Source organism: Ricinus communis, chromosome 5 (assembly GCF_019578655.1).
Source record: "Ricinus communis isolate WT05 ecotype wild-type chromosome 5, ASM1957865v1, whole genome shotgun sequence".
NCBI classification, from domain to species: Eukaryota; Viridiplantae; Streptophyta; class Magnoliopsida; order Malpighiales; family Euphorbiaceae; genus Ricinus; species Ricinus communis.
In genome coordinates, this window is record NC_063260.1 from 8,940,115 (window position 1) to 8,956,993 (window position 16,879).

General features: G+C 31.7%; 3 protein-coding genes across 3 annotated transcripts; all 3 read left to right on the forward strand.

Annotated features, from left to right (window-relative positions):
- The first annotated feature begins 882 nt into the window (after nucleotides 1-882).
- Nucleotides 883-4,044, forward strand: LOC8285046. The gene is made up of 7 exons (XM_002526046.4): nucleotides 883-2,151; nucleotides 2,240-2,332; nucleotides 2,434-2,553; nucleotides 2,799-2,897; nucleotides 3,068-3,127; nucleotides 3,218-3,312; nucleotides 3,447-4,044. The coding sequence occupies exons 1-7, from the start codon at nucleotides 1,114-1,116 to the stop codon at nucleotides 3,562-3,564; spliced, it is 1,623 nt and encodes a 540-aa protein (XP_002526092.2). The 5' UTR covers nucleotides 883-1,113; the 3' UTR covers nucleotides 3,565-4,044.
- A 7,718-nt stretch (nucleotides 4,045-11,762) lies between these two features.
- Nucleotides 11,763-13,728, forward strand: LOC8285048 (40S ribosomal protein S19-3). The gene is made up of 4 exons (XM_002526048.4): nucleotides 11,763-11,956; nucleotides 12,717-12,807; nucleotides 12,930-13,113; nucleotides 13,458-13,728. The coding sequence occupies exons 1-4, from the start codon at nucleotides 11,873-11,875 to the stop codon at nucleotides 13,528-13,530; spliced, it is 432 nt and encodes a 143-aa protein (XP_002526094.1). The 5' UTR covers nucleotides 11,763-11,872; the 3' UTR covers nucleotides 13,531-13,728.
- Nucleotides 13,729-15,817: 2,089 nt separating this feature from the next.
- Nucleotides 15,818-16,603, forward strand: LOC112535855. The gene is made up of 3 exons (XM_048373549.1): nucleotides 15,818-15,910; nucleotides 16,008-16,106; nucleotides 16,325-16,603. Exons 1-3 carry the CDS (start codon nucleotides 15,818-15,820, stop codon nucleotides 16,601-16,603), a joined length of 471 nt encoding a protein of 156 aa, XP_048229506.1.
- The last annotated feature ends 276 nt before the right edge of the window (nucleotides 16,604-16,879 follow it).

Genomic DNA, 16,879 nt, shown 5'->3' on the forward strand with positions numbered 1-16,879 from the left:
CTCTTTTATGTACAACATGAAAATATGAGATGAAAAGAGTGATGAGACTAAAAAAGTAAAAAATTCAAAATTATATCTTTTCAACTCTAATATATAAATTGCTCGTTGTATCAATTTTATTATACTAAAATTCTCTTATATTTTTAGAAAAATAATAATTAATTCCATGTATTTAAAGTCAATACAGTTAAATGATTAAATTAAAAAAATTACAATTTAAATTTTAAACTTCCTATCAAATATTAGAATAGTCTAAAATTAATTTAGTTACCAAATTTGAGTAGAATCTTCAAAATAATAACAAAAGAAAATGTTTCTAGCTATAAGAATGCGTTCTATTTTAATAATATTAGTACAAATATAAAATGTTTTAAAATTTTTAAGTTTTTAGGATTAGACAGTGCTAAGAATTAGACTATATAAAAATAAGAATTAATTAACTTTTTTGAATACTAATTAAATATCACTCCCTCGAAAATTAATAATTTGACTCTAACATGATAAAAAATTAAGATTAATGGAATTTTATATTTAGTAAGAATTTAAGAAATAAATAATATTTTTAATTTATAATTTAGCTTTTTACTGCATTAATTTTAGATGTAGGAGTTGGTGGTTCATTTTGTACAAACATAAGAGATTTGATATAATAAAACCCACATGAAATTTATAAAATGAGAGAGAAGAATTCTAAAGTGTATATATAATAATAAAATATACTTTCTGTATTCATATAGATCCCTAGCCATAACGGTTATGCTAATAAGAAGTATGATAACCACCAGCTAATCCCCTAATCAGCCAATCTAACGGTCAAAAAACCAAACAATAATTCAAATAATAATCCTACGCCTCTCCCCACCACCACCACCAAAACTAGCCGTTACAGAGAAGAGCGTCCAAAACCCTTCTCCTTTAACGTTCCCCTTTTCCTCTTCATTCATTTTTTCTCTCAAAGATCAATCCACTTCTCTCTCTCTCTCCCTCTTGATCTCCACTTTTTCTCTGTCTAAACAAACGAAAACCGATTTACTTTCTCATCTAACAAACAAAAACCCATATTTTCTTTTTCTCTGCGATTCTATTGCGTCTTCAACGGTTTTTGCTTTTTCAATGGATTTGATCACTAAGAGTTCAAAATCATTGACTCCGATGAAAGATCCACATGGATTTCAATCCAAGACTCAAGAAATCTCCAAAATATCTGAGAATTCAAACCCTAATGTTTCATATTCAATCCCTGGTTCAAAACCCACAAGTTCTTCTCCACTGACAAAATCAGCAAAAGCCCAAAAATCTGCATCCAAGAATCCAATTGCCGCTCAGAATGTGGTTCTCTATTCTCCTAGAAACAAGATTAGGGAAAGGAAGTTTGTGGTGGCAAAAAAGAAGAATTCGAAGAACGAAAAATTAAATTCGGATTCAAATCCGACTGTGGATTGCAAGTGCAAAGCTAGATTTGGAGGTAATATGCAGAAGTGTTTGTGTGTGGCTTATGAGACATTAAGAGCTTCACAAGAGGAGTTTTTTAAGAATAGAGATTGCATTGAAGACAAAGACAAAAGCTTGGGTAAAGAAAAGGGTATGGATGATCTTAAAAGAGCTGAATGTGATGTTGAAGAGGAGGAGGAGGAGGAGGAGAAGGAGATAGAGAAGGGATTTATGGCTCAAAAGGATGAGAGTGACTGTGTGTATAACACTGATAACCAAAGTTTGAGTGAGAGTGGGCAATCAGGTCAATTGGGTGTTTCTACAATTAAAAGAAGGAGAGATAGGTTTCTTGAAGCTGCAAGAAACAGCATGCCTGAACCTGGTTCTGGTGCTGTGATGCATCTAGTTGAGGCTTTTGAGCGTCTAAAAACATTACCTAAAGAAGCTGATAAGAAAGAGGAGGAGGACATTAAGGAGAGCAAAAAGAAAGCAATGCAATGGGCATTGCCCGGGTTGCAGCCTCCTAATGTGCCTGAACTCCATCCTCCTGAGGTACTCGAAAGGCAGGATTCACCTTCTTCGTTATGCCCTTCGGATTTGTTTCTGACTTCTGAGAATCTTGGTCTGGATTCAAGGCTTTCTGTCTCCTCATCATGGGATAGCAGTCAAGGTAGTATTTCCAGCAGGACTTCCAATGGAGGTCGGAGAAGCAGAAGAAATGTAAGATTTTTCACCGCTATTGCTAATTAGTGTGTGTCTCTATGGTCTTTTAGCTGATTAATTTTTGTCACCTTCTATTGCATTTTAGAGCGCGGAGTCATGTGGAAAAATGGGTGGGAGGAGGTGGAAGAAGAAGCAGATGAAAATCACATGCCAAAAGCCATTTAAGTTGAGGACTGAGGTATATATTCTATAACTGCAATTGCTCATGGAATGATAACCTTGTTTTGTTGTGAATTTCGTTCATTTTAAACCTGTGTGTTGTGTTCGTTGTCACTGTAGCAAAGGGGAAGACTGAAGGAGGAAGAATTCACGAAAAGGTTACAGGAAATGATGAATGAAGAGGAGAAGCAGCGGATACCTATTGCACAAGGACTTCCTTGGACAACAGATGAACCAGAGGTGGGCATTTTTAACTGCTAAAAACGAATAGAATAAACTTTAGACAGAAAACAAATTTAACTTTTATCTTGCTCTGCATGCTACTTTGTTTTAAGGAGTAAGTGTAACTTTTACGGAAGTGAACAAAATTAAACGACTGTCTTCTGTATGAATCTGTACTTTAAAGGAACTACCCAATTAGACCTTTTGATCATATTTTTGTATGTATAAAAGTTCACCTACTTGAGCTTGATCTGTACTTTCAGAATCTAATCAAACCTCCAGTAAAAGAGAGCACCAAGACTTTGGACCTTAAGCTCCATAGTGATGTTCGAGCAGTGGAGCGTGCTGAGTTTGACCATAAGGTAGTTGTTGACCTATTTTACAAATTCTGCAAAATGTCTATTGCTGATTTCAGGGGATTGAGCTTGACCATAAAGGAATAAATACCTTCTCCTATGGTCGAAATTTGAGTTTTATGACAGCATTAAGCCTTGAAAAAGAGAGTTGACATTGGCAATTTGTTCGCTATCAGGTAGCGGAGAAGATGAGCTTGTTTGAGCAATACAAGATGGAAAGAGAGAGGCAGCAAAAGGTAAATAAAATGCAAAAACAAGATACTGAGTTGATGCTACTGGACTATACTGATTAAAAGATTTACATCTCCACTTCTTTCCTCCTGCAGTTGGCAGAAGAGGAAGAAATACGCAGATTGAGAAAGGAGCTAGTTCCAAAAGCACAGCTAATGCCTTATTTTGACAGGCCTTTCATTCCCAGAAGGTATATGTTTACCTGATAGTTCTTTTCCAAGCATGTTCTCCAGTAGTCTGCACTGCATTAGTACTGTGTATCCTTGCTTGTTGATTGAAATGAAAAGTGCTTTATTTGAATGTGTTTTTGTGTGTTTGATTAAGGTCAACGAAGCTTCCAACAATACCTAAAGAACCAAAATTTCACATACCCCAGCATAAGAAGATAAAGAGCTGTCTGTCGTGGAACGACATGAGCACCTTCACTTACCAGGAGGAGTGAGGCAACAGAACCTATCTCCATTACAGACCTCTAATCACTAAATAATGTTACTCGTCAAGTCATGATTCTTTTTTCCCTTTGCCCATCAGTATTCTTCTCAATATGTGTACATGATGCAACCAATTTAGTTGCAGTTTTGAGAAAACTTCAGTCTGTTTTTTCTTTTGATAGCAAATAATGAATGTATGTGTATAATCTATGATGTTCCATGGTACCCATTTACATTTCCTACCTCGTTTAATTACCCGACATGGATACAGCTGGCTTCTTCTCCCCTATGTGTGTTCTGTTCTTGTTTAAGAACTGGGCCAGACTCAAAGCCTCACCTTGGCTGAGAACTTCAGTCTGTTTTTTCTTCTTTTTCTTTTGAAAGTACAGTGAAATTAGTGAAAAACCAGCTGTGGGTGTATGAAGTTTCCATAAAAAAGTTAAAGCATCTTTGAAGCACCTACTACTACTCTGTAGTAGTTTCTCCTGATCTCTTTGTTGTTAAATTATCAGAAATGATTGAATAGTTTCCATGGCACCGTCGAGAGCAAATAATGAATGTATGCGTATAATCTCTGATGTTCCATGGTACCCATTTACACTTCCTACCTCATTTAATTACCCGACATGGATACAGCTGGCTTCTTCTCCCATATGTGTGTTCTGTTCTTGTTTAAGAACTGGGCCAGACTCAATGCCTCACCCTGGCTGAGAACATCAAGCTTGGTTCCTTGGCAAATTTGACCCAAATATTAAATTATACAAAAATAAAATTTGCAATTCAAATCACCGACTGGTCGTCTTTCACCAACGTGTCAGGCAATTTCAGGTAATTTCTATTTTACTACACCAGGCTATCAGCCCCATTAAACACCTTAGAAACATGCCAAAACGTACTGTTTCTATTTAGGACATCTAAAATCGAATATTAAGAAATCCTAAAATCGAATACTATCCTTATTTCACTCTTGTTTCGCCCATTTGCTCATATCAATTTTATAAGATTTGAAAAATCAAATACCAACACCCAAATCAAATGATGTCGGCTAGAATCCCACAAACCCCCAACTCAGTACAATCAGGCTCGTGTGCATCGTATACAAGCTCCACACCATCAATCATTTGTACTGGTCACAATTTGGATGTTGATTTGTTGATGTCATAGAATGATGAGAATCCTGCAAGATGTTTCTTTGGATGCCATGTTAGAAAGCATGACGGTTGTAAATTTTTTGAGTAGCTTAATCCGAAACTTCCACCATTTCAGAAGGAGTGTTTTGTGAAGTTGAAGGCTCAAAGGGGATAAGTCTACAAGAGTAACTAAGATGCTAGGCTGAATAGAGAAATTATTCTCTAATAAAAATAGACATGCAGAAAGCTGAGCTGGACAAAAAGAATGAACAACACCAAAAAGCTCTTAAAATAGTTGATGAGCTCACAATGAAGAATGTTGAAATGGAAAACAAGCTTGAACAACTCTATCATAAGAGAATGCAGCTAATTGAGGATAAGAAAATGCTAAAGCAAGAAATTAGAATATGGAAAAACATGAGAGATGGTTTAATGATAATAATGCTTGTTTTATTTGTGGTCACATTCTCTAAAGCAGTTAGTAGTGGCAGAGATAAGTTGATGTTGCTCTAGGTTATGTTGATGTTGCTCTAGGTTATGTTAGGATATAGTGCGCGTACTGAGTGGTTATGTACTACTGTTATTTTAGAAGTAATAAAATTATGACTTTTGTTTTGGTCTTAATACTACTGTTATTTTAGAAGTAATTACAATTATGACTTGTATTTTGGTCTTAATTACACTGATCGGTTAAGTTATGTGTTTTATAAATGGGACAATACAAAGGGACACAAAATGACATCTATATATTGAAGTTAGTCAATCAAGTTTTGGCCATTTAAGCCATTATATCAAACAAGAACTAATTAAGTTATAAGCAGCTCCCAAAAATCAGTACATGACTCAAATTTTAATGCCATAAATACATATGAACTGCTAGTTCATAATTGACTAGCAACATAAATACATAATTATCGACCGTGTCCAAAAACAAACACAAGTGTTGCCCAATTAAGTATTAGTCTCTTGAGTCCCTATATTGCATTCAATTGTGTTTGTTGATGAAGTTCTACCTCCTCTCATACCCCTTGCAATACGTCTATCTTTTGTAGTACTCTGAGTTGGTTGTGAAGATGTTTTATGTCTTGCATAATTTGGTGGAGCTGTTGATAATGAAGAAGCCTTTCCATATGTTGATGATGCCTTTGCTACTCCTTTTGCAGAATGTATTACATTCACTCTTTTATCATGTGGCATCTGTAGACATGTAAAAACAAACATTCATTTTAGTATTCATGTCTTTATGATATATATTTTTCGTGAATTGGTTATAGGGGTTACCCTTATGTAAATATTTTCAATTTCTTCAAATATCCTTATACCATATTCACTTCTCACCAATGCTCTTTCTTTTGCTGTAATAGATTGTCGCTCACTTAGCTTGCATGAGGTGGCATTTGGTTCTGTTTTTTAGTGGTCATTTTATGAGTTTGTTTTCTTGATGTCTCACTTTGTATCCCCACCACTGTACTGGTTCTAGTTATACTTAAGCCTGCAGAAGTTGTTGCATTTTGTCCACTACCTCTCTTTGATGGTCTTCCTCTCCTCATATTAACTTTAGGTGGTTTTTCAACTGTCATTGATACAACTCCTCTTGTTATAGCCAACTAGGAAGCATTTTTTATAAGTCATTAGTATGCCAATCTTTTTCAATTTCAGTTGCATTCTTAAGCTCCTCTTCATGTGCCATTTCCTACTTCCCTGGCATTTTTCTAAAGGAGGGGTAGCTGGATTGGGTTGCCAAGGGCATCTAGACACATCTTCTTGCCATTTAATGGCTCTAATGCATACTGATATATCTCAATATATTTGTCTATTGTGTAATAAGGGTCAACAAAGTTTGCAGGGTCTTTTTTCATGAAGTGTATAAAATAACATGCGTGAGCACATGGTATACCAGTTATATCCCATGATCTACATATGTAGTTGCATTTATTAAATCTACAACAAACTAATCATCGCTTATCACTACTTGGAATTTGTCCCAAACAACTGGCTTGGAAAAGCACAACCTACTGTTATACTTGTTTTGCTCTAATTTGTTCCTAATCCTAGGACAATTAGTGTCTGTTGAACCACTCATTTGCATCAATTTTGTGTGTTGCCTCTCCATCAATGCAGTTTTGATGTCCTCAAGCATATAAATTATAGGTCTATCCTTAGCTTTAACTATATAACCATAGAACGTTTCACTAACATTGTTATCTATCATATCACATTTAGGTATGGTAAAAATGAAAGTCTTACAAAATTTTGAAGGGTTTCTTTCTTGAAATTTCTGTATACACCCTCATTCTCTGCCTTCAAATCATCAAGTGCTATCTTTAACTCAGCCTCATAAGTGCACTTAACAGCCCTTCAAAACATGTTCTTAAGTGCTTGGCTTTTGTACTTTTTTTCCAATTACAGTATACATATCTGGCATAATTTCTATGTCCAACATAGGGTGTCAATTCTCTAATTGCATTGATGAGTCCTTGTATTAAATATGTTAAGCACAATTAGTATTTGAAATAAAAGCAACTAACTAGTAAAAGAGTGAAGAATAAGAAGTTAACAGCATGCACCTTTTGTTGGTCACTCACAAAAGTTCGTCCAAGACCATCTGTAATATTTAATTCCTCAAATAATATTTTTAAAAACCAAGACTAGAAAAACTTATTTTCTACTTTGATTATTGCCCAAGCAATTAGGAACATCTGGTTGTTCCCATTCTTGGCAGTAGCATTAGATCATAAATAGTTATACTTATTGTGTTTAATGCCCTTACATTTTGATTAGATAATGTGCTTAATTGTGAAAATTGTGTTTATTCTGATCTAGGTGGTAAAATATCAAGGATTGAGTGGAATTCAGCCTAAAGACATGTTTTAAAGCATCACTTATCAAAAACTAAATTTTTTGGAGGAAGAGCGAAAATTTATGTAGAAGGTCATTTTCAATAAGGCGTGACCACGCCTTACAATCTGTGAGCTACTGGAATTTGTAGAAAAGAATTTCAAATTTTAGTTAAATTTATGGTGGACCCACTTTTATGTTATTTTCTTTATTTTGAAAGTGCTGGATAAGGAAAACTGACTCCCATATTATCTAGGATTTTTATTTGTTTAGATTATCCTTTATCTTATCATTCCTTATAGGATTAAGATCATATATGAAGTTTATTTTTTTTTGGATAAGGATTATCTTGTTAGGGTTTAGGTTTGACTACCTACATAAGGAGGCTAGTTCTATAAAGAGGGAACGGCTGAAAAGTGCTTTGATTATTTATTATTTTTCTTCTTTTATTCTCTACAATTCTTTTCTTGTGAATTTTTACTCCACTATGTGTGGCTAAGTTTTTAGTTTCTGATTCAAGAGTGAATAAATTCCAATTGTGATTTTGTAAGGCTTTGTGCTTAACAGAATTCTTCTTTAATTCAAGTATTCTTTATTCCTTATTTTTATTATTTATGAATTTTTGAAATTGATTGAACTCACGACTCAATTTGATATTGATTTTTCTATTGTTAAACTTTGAGTTTGTGATCTGTAATTGTCATGAACGATTGACACAAGTAACAAGGAGTTGGCTTATGTGTGTGTGATTGCGGCCTTTTCGAATTACATAGCTTGCATGATAGGCTCTAGAAAAATAAAGGAACAAGATTAATTCAATTGCAGTTATCTCAATTAATTAATATTGATTTAGTCATTCTCATTATTCTTAATGCTATCATTGAGTTGATATGGAACGCTATCGTGCCCAGTTGACTAATGGTAAGTTTTGATTTGGATATTGAGTTTGAGTCAATTATATTAGAAGAATTTACACTTGTTACATCTTTTCTGAATAAGTAGACTAAGTACTTGAATAGAAAAATTGATATTTAAGCCTATGATCATATGATTACAATTGGATGGAATTATCACTCTTAAATGGAAAATTTGTTAAGATTGATTTTTATTTATTTTAATATTCAGCCTTCATTATTTTCTGTTTATTTATAATTTTGGTTCAAACATTCAAAATCCTCCCCATTTTTATTTAACTTTGAGAAGCTATTCATATTGGTTCCCTTGGGATTCGACCTGGTTTCACTATTTCTATAAATTAGTTTAGAAAAATCAGTAATTTATTTTGAAGGGCTTTGACAACCCGTTCAAGTATATATAGCAAGTCTCCACCTAGAAAAGTTCTCAGGAAACATCCATTGAAGCCAATAATTGCTCTACATCCCTTTAAGAAAATCTTTATAAGTGCACTAAAACCAATAAAGAAAACTTTAAAAATAGTGTCATTGTCCAATAGAAAGTCAAACCTACCTTCTTTATCCATCCTAATCAACTCAACCTTGTATTTTCTCAAACTGGTATATTGATCAAACATTGATCCTCTCAAGATCTCTAGTGCCTTCAATTTGGCTCTATACAGTTTCCATTTTAACAGTTGAACAACATACTTCTCCAAAACATCATCTTCTAAGTTCTTAATAGTCCAATTTGTATTTCTTCTAAATCTATTCAGATATTCTTTTGCAATCCAAGCTGAAGTAGCTTGTCTATTCTTCATTTCTCTATGATATGTATGTCCCTTTGATATGTCTCAATTGCAAAGGAGTTTTTCTTAGGTATCATACTCTCATACAGTTTTCACCTACAACATATAACACATTTAGCTTCCAACTAGTTCTTATTACTCCTTATAATTTATATGTTGTGATCATTCAAGATTGCTTGTCTTTGGACAGCTTGTCTGCACTTCATGCCATCTTCAAATCTTATCCCTAGCACAAAGGTTAGTACCTTATGATCATATTTAGGGTCATAAGTAATCTTTTTTTTTTCTTCATTCTCCTCTTTGATTCCTCCTCATATGCATCTTCATTAGTTATTAAGTCTAAGTTAACATCACCTTTAAAGTTTTTGTACTCTGATTGCATTCCTTATCAAAATGTATTTCATTATTATTATCACACCTCGCATCATTTTTCTTTCTCACAAAGCCACTTAGAATGTTCATCCTCTCTGCAGCTTCATCTACAAGGTTACAAACTTTTCCTTATTCTACCTAGCTTCCATATACTCTTCATCATCCGAAGCTAGGTCATGATCAGAAAGGTCGTCATCAGTATCACTTTCATCCATTAGATTATAATCCAGACCCTCTTAGTTATCTTCTGTAGGTTATTCACACACAACAGGCTCATCAGTGTCACATTCATCTTCTAATGCCACATCAACATCAACTCCTTCATATTCCTCTTCCAATTCAATTTCTTCAGCCTCATTCACAATATTAACTTCATTACCAACCATTGTCTCATCATTACTAGGCACTATCTTCTATACAACCCCTTTACCTTCTACAAACAAGTTTATCATCCCATGCCCTCTGGAAACATATTCCTACATTGCCATAACGCCAGTATCATCATGTATAACTTGAAATGCATCATTATTTCTCACTCCTAATACCCACTTCATCTTCCAAATCAAGATAGCCAAACCTATCAAGACCAATACCATGCTTCAGTCGTATTTCGCCACCAATATAAACTTTTTCACTACCAACAAACACTAGTTTTTCACTATAGTGAAAGTAAATGGAAAAAGTCTCATCACAAGTTCAACATGCATAATGTTATTCTCAACAAACCTTTATGTTATCTGTTAAATAACAACATTCACTATAAAAAGCTATCAAACTATTCAAAGTCATAGGGTATTTGTTAACTCTAAACAAGACAAACTCTACAAAAACATATTAAAATAATGATAAACATAAATACATAGGAATAATATAATAATAAAAATCAAATAAGGCCCTTATCTGTTTAACATTGTCACAATAAAACAAATCAATTGGGACCACAACTCTTTGCAGCGACTGCTTTGAGTTTCAGTTCTTTTTTTCCCTTTCAATAATGGTAGTCTCTTTCAAACACCAACTATAAAAAGGGCAATATGCGAAACATAAACACTAATCTATTTTAGCTTTTGGTTTTTTCAACTTATAAAATAGAAATTTGAAGTTATAGAAAAGAGTAACTGATTTAGGGTTAGGGATTTTTAGGAGAAATTTGGAATTATTTTTTATTCGATTTTAGATATCCCAAATAAAAACAGTGTATTTTGACATGTTTAATGAAACTGACAGTATAGTGTAGCGAATCAAAAATTGCTTGACATGTTGACGAAAAATAACCGAAAATTTGGTCGGTGATTCGAATTTTGAATTTTATTAAGTAGGTGAGCAAATATGTCAAAATTGAAAACTCATATTAAAATGCAAAACACAATAAATATCGTAATTAAAATAGCATTTAGGCCTTTCATAAATAGTAAGTTTTTATTTGGAATAAATTTTTTTCTTAAAAAACTCTTAGATTTTTTTTTTCCATTTACTTTCATAAAGTTGATTTGATATTAAAATTATGTAAATCTATATTTCTTTTTATTTCACTCCTCTTGCTTCAATTTTTACTTAATACCAAGCCTTACGTTTAAAGTAAATATTACATAATGTTCATATATTCTATTAAATGTAATATATTATTTTGACTTGAATTTAATAGATAAAAAGTGATATTTATGAATGAACATATGAAAAAACTAGAAACTTTAACATTGAACCAAAAAAAATAAAAACTCAAGTGAAATGTAAATATAGAAGTTCACACTCTATAGATAGTGAAAGATAAATTATTTATTAACTGAGTGTAAAACTAATTAATAATAAAATTATTTATCTTAAGATATATTGTTAGACTTGAATTCAATGATTAAGAAATTAAGATTAATTGATGAATTAGTATTGTAACTATTGAAAATATCATCATAATGCAATAGCTTAATTAATTGAGTTTGTTGAAATATCATAATTAGAAGTAATAATTAAAATATAAAAATATATCAATAAATATTTAAAATTATCAAAAAGTAAATTTTGTCATAAAAAATGGCAAGTTATATTATCTAAAAAGAAATATTGACCCCAATATTTTATGAGGTTTTCATTGCATAACGAGGCCCATCAATGTGAACCCAGAAAGGCCACCCGCAAAATCTAAACTGGGTCAACCCATAAGAAAATGCAAATGTCCTAATTGTGACTGCAGATATAAACGGCTACAGCAACATATTAGAAACCCTAGCGAGAGACAGAGGCGACTGCTAAAATTAGCTTGAACTAGAGTCTCTGCAACAAATGGCGACTGCTAAAACTGTGAAGGACGTTTCCCCTCACGAGTTCGTAAAGGCTTACGCTGCCCATCTCAAGCGATCTGGCAAGGTACTTTTTTTTCCTGATGAATATATTAATTATCTGTTTCTAAATATTTTCTTCGTTTGGTTGATTATTGATGTGCTGTATAAAGTTTGGGAGTCTTGATGTGCTGTATAGCGTGTCCAGGATCTGTTTGTGATTGGTTTAAATTTCAATGGGTGTATATGATTTGGAGCTGGATTTAAAGTTAACATCTTTTAAAAATTGTGAACTTGATTTGTTGATTTTATGACTATTGCTTTGAGGGTTATTAAGGATTTTAAAAGAGTAGACATTGTTGTGACTATGAGAAGGCGGTAGCAGAGTGGAACATGAATAAATATTGTACATTTTTTATCTACCATTGAATTTTTTTGAGGTTTGGAGCAGGAATGAACTGATAGATAGAGAAGCAAATGAGTATGTATCTTTAAGAGTTCGGGAGAAAAATTGTAATTCTTGAATGCTCCTCAAAAAGTATTTTGTAAAATTTCATACCTATGATGGCCTTTCTACAGTACAACTCAACTGCTGATGTGGGTGGGTTAGTCGTATCTCTGAGCAGTATGGATGAACTTTACTTTCGGTCACATTTGAATATTGGTGAGCCAATGTCTAGACTAGTGTTTGTTCGATTGCTATTTATGTTGTTGGATAAATTTCGATTTTGGTGATTGGATTTTGAGTTAATGAGTAGGGTGATTTGCCTTTATCAGTAATAAGCTGCTTAATTTTACTTGTTATGGTTTTAATTTTTATTAGTCTTCTTACATCTCTTGGATTTCAGATTGAGTTGCCTCCCTGGACTGATATTGTGAAGACCGGTACACTTAAGGAGCTTGCACCTTATGACCCTGACTGGTACTTTGTTAGAGCTGGTGGGTCTCTTGTTCTTCCAAATGAACACATGCAATCTATCTGGTCCGATGCTCGTAAAAATGTATGATTCCCACCTTACAATGTTTTTTGCTTGTATCTTGATACCTTTTGTTGGTTGCAGCTTCTATGGCAAGAAAGATTTACTTGAGGGGAGGGCTTGGTGTAGGTGCCTTCCGTAGAATTTATGGGGGGAGCAAGAGGAATGGAAGTCGTCCACCTCATTTTGGCAAGAGTAGTGGCGCCATTGCTCGTCACATACTTCAACAATTGCAGAACATGAATATTGTGGACATTGACCCAAAGGGGTAAAGCTCTATATTCCTTAATATACCTTGTTATCAAACGATATGTTGTCCGCTGATCTTTGCTCCAACTTTAAAGTGCTTAGATAGATGTGTACTTGCCTTCTATTTTACACTCCTATAAAGTCCATCTCCATACGCATCCCTTCATTCTTACATTCTTTATGAGCCAACTATATGTTGTCCGCTGATCTTTGCTCCAACTTTAAAGCGCTTAGGTAGATGTGTACTTGCCTTCTATTTTACACTCCTGTAAAGTCCATCTCCATACGCATCCCTCCATTCTTACATTCTTTATGAGCCAACTTTTTTCTAATGTATATATTTCAATTGTTTTGTTACATCAGTGGAAGAAGAATCACTTCAAGTGGTCAAAGGGACCTTGACCAAGTGGCTGGGCGCATTGTGGTTGCCCCTTGATCAATCATAGTTGCGGTCTGCTACAAAATATCAGTTTATTTTTGTAGTTTTAGATTTATGTTTAGCAATTTGGAGGAATATTAATGCAGCTACCAGATCACATTTTAAATTAAATGTTTGGTTGCAACTCTCCTGAGTGTTTTTGAGACGAACATGTTTGCTTGCCTTTTTATATATGACATGTTAATTTTGAGTTTACTCAGTGTTATCCCATTGCCAATTTTTGCTATGAAACTCTTCGTTTGATGCCTTCTATTAATTCCTTTAGGAAAATAAGGACGTCTAATTATATATTAAGGAAACCATTGCACAAGCTGTTTATCTCCAATTTAGAACCCATCTTTCATATTCAAAAGTTTGAAATAATCCTGAAGTGGTAATAAAGAGTAATATTAACAGAACAAATTTTCAGTAATAAGAGGAGATTGAAATAAAATTTCAAACTGGTAATCACTAGAAAATGTGTCATATAAGAAAATAGAAAAGTTTAACATAATTTTTCAAAACTAAGAAATAGAATATCATTTTTAAAATTCTCACATTCATACATGTGTACTATTTTTAAATTATGGAACTCCATAACTCAAGTTTATATGTAATTTTGTAGTTTTTTTATTAATTTATTGATTAATAAATTATATTCCTAATTAAACACTCATTCTAATTCTAAAAAATAATATATTAATAATACATTAGTTTTTTAATTATATAATAATTAATTTTCTAAATAGATAATGATTAGTTTTCTAATTAGTTAATGATTATTTTAAAAAATATCATATACTAATTATATTTTAATATTATATTAACTGATAAATTAATTTTCTAATTAGATAATGATTTTAGTTATAGAAAATAATATTTTAAATATTATATCTATTAATAAATTAATCTTTAATTATATAATAATTTCTAATTCTAGAAAAATAGTAATATCAATTATATTGATAATTTATATAATATTAGAATTAATAAATTAATATTTTTTTAAAATTATAAAATAATATTAAATATTTAAAATTTTATTAAATTGTATCTATCTACTTAATTTTATAATAGTCATGCAACGCACAAGTAAACGACTAGAAACTAGTATTTCCTAAATCTCTATACAGTAATATATGAGTGTAGAAAATATGATTTTGATGTATTTTATTAATAAAATATGAAGCCATATAGCAGTGGGTTTTTTCATTTTTTGTTTTCAATGATTCTTTTAAGATTTTTTTAATTTTTGAAATAAAAAATAAAAAATTAGAAAAAACTTAAAAATGAAAGAAAATGATTAAAAGTGAAAAAGAATTATCCACAGCTAAAATGTTGAACTTGTAATTTGTGACTTTTATTTATTAATTATTCAGTTTCTCATTATTGCTATAAAATTTATATAGTCGCTATGCTAAGATGTTCTTTTAAAAAATTGAATGAATTCTTTTCTCATATATATTTACAAAACTTTATTATTTTGAACTAGAATTTTTATAGTTGAAATCAAACTATTATCACAATAATTGCCATAAGATGTTAAACTTCTAAGTTTTGTTATAATTATTGTATAATAAAAAAGAAAAAGTTTAATTACCTATTTAATTTTTTTTAATTTTATTTGTTTTTTTTTTAAATCTCAAAACTACGTACTCTTTTTTTTTTTTGAAATCTATTCCAAAGACTTTCATTATGAGAAAGTTAGTACATCATGGAGCAAGAAATCATGAATAAACTCAGGTAGTTCTTGCCATGAACAAAAGCGAGCATAAGACTGAAAAGCCCTAGCCATAGCATAAGCGGGTCAAATCTGATCATTAGTTTAGTGATTAAGCGGGTCAAATCCGATCATTGGGTTACCCTGAGTTTGGTGAAGATTGGTAGTGTTTTTATATGAACGAGCGGTAAATAGAAAATACTAGAGAGTGTGTATATATGGAGATGAGAGAAAGTCTAACTGTCCAAAAGCTAGTCTTTAATTATGTTAATAAATTATTAAAATTAAAATAATATCAATTTTTATAAATTTATATAATATTATATAACACAGTACATCATAAATACTCTAACATTTAACTTAATTAAATAATTAATTAGACTCAAAACAAACTTGGTCAAATTAACAGGTCTACTTGTAATTTTCAATAGCTTAAGCCCAAAAATATTGTCATTGTCGGGTCCCCAAAACCTTTTGAAGATTGAGATATCTGCTGCAAATCTCATATCTTTTGAATATAAGCCTTCTGAGCTTGTAGACCTTACTTTTTCTCATGTTTCTTGTCTAGCAAAATTTTATTTCTTTATGTGGGAAGTAGAAAGATTGCATCATCTTTTATCCCAATTAAAAGAGGTTCCTAATTTAGAGATTCTATCTTGTATTGTTTATACAAATCAGGTATGCCAAAATGACTTGTTTTCATTATTTCTTGATTTGCTAGTAGGTATATGCCTAATTAACTCGGTAATCTTTAATGATTTTTCCTTGTATTTAGGCAAAGCAGTTGCCTGTTGCAAGCATATCAGCATTTAGAAATCTCAAACAATTGAAAATTTTCTATTTTGATGACAAAAATTCTAAAGATTTAGCATGGGTATTGGATATTCTAAAAGCTTTCTCTCTCTTAGAAAACCTTCATTTAACAGTAAGTTTATTTAGCTATCTTTTTTTAATATATCTTATTATGTTTATGTCTTTACACATTAATTCAGATTTTTCTTTTATATTGTCACAATATTTTTCTAATCAAGTACTCTACTAACATAGCATATAAAAAAATTAAATTTTTTTTATCCTTTTTGTTTTATATAGTTTCCTCCTGTAATGCTTCCTAAAGCTCAAAAAAAGATGAAAACACTTTGTGGATGTACACATGAAAATCTCAAACAAGTAGAGAGGGGTGGATGTACTGATAATTGGCATGAAATTGAATTGATGTTATTTCTATTGAAAAATGCAATTGCTCTTGAACGAATGATTATTCACTCCTCAATAAAGATTGATAGCATATATGGGAAATGGATTTCTTTTAAATCAAAATTCTCTAATCGGATGGAACCAGGTCTTGATATTCTTCAGAAATCGCTCTAAAATTATGTTCTTCAAAATGTTAAACTTGTAGTTTTATGACTTTTATTTACTAGTTATTCAGTTTCTCATTATTGCTATAACTTGTAGTTTTGTGATTTTCATTTATTAATTATTCAGTTTCTCACTGTTACTATAGGATTTATATAGTTACTATGCTAAGATGTTCTTTTAAATATTGAATGCATTCTTATATATATTTAGGGAACTTTATTTGAACTATAGCTTTTATGGTTGAAATCAGACTATTAGATTTTCATGAAATTACTCAATAATAAT

Bases quoted from the DNA above. Each gene is read 5' to 3' on its own strand.
- LOC8285046 (XM_002526046.4), top strand. From the start codon at position 1,114: ATGGATTTGATCACTAAGAGTTCAAAATCATTGACTCCGATGAAAGAT. The intron at 2,898-3,067 runs GTAGTTGTTGAC...GTTCGCTATCAG, and splicing joins GTGCTGAGTTTGACCATAAG to GTAGCGGAGAAGATGAGCTT. The intron at 3,313-3,446 runs GTATATGTTTAC...TGTTTGATTAAG, and splicing joins AGGCCTTTCATTCCCAGAAG to GTCAACGAAGCTTCCAACAA.
- LOC8285048 (XM_002526048.4), top strand. From the start codon at position 11,873: ATGGCGACTGCTAAAACTGTGAAGGACGTTTCCCCTCACGAGTTCGTA. The intron at 12,808-12,929 runs GTGGGTCTCTTG...TGTTGGTTGCAG, and splicing joins CTGGTACTTTGTTAGAGCTG to CTTCTATGGCAAGAAAGATT. The intron at 13,114-13,457 runs GTAAAGCTCTAT...TTGTTACATCAG, and splicing joins GTGGACATTGACCCAAAGGG to TGGAAGAAGAATCACTTCAA.
- LOC112535855 (XM_048373549.1), top strand. From the start codon at position 15,818: ATGTGGGAAGTAGAAAGATTGCATCATCTTTTATCCCAATTAAAAGAG. The intron at 15,911-16,007 runs GTATGCCAAAAT...CCTTGTATTTAG, and splicing joins GTATTGTTTATACAAATCAG to GCAAAGCAGTTGCCTGTTGC. The intron at 16,107-16,324 runs GTATTGGATATT...TGTTTTATATAG, and splicing joins ATTCTAAAGATTTAGCATGG to TTTCCTCCTGTAATGCTTCC.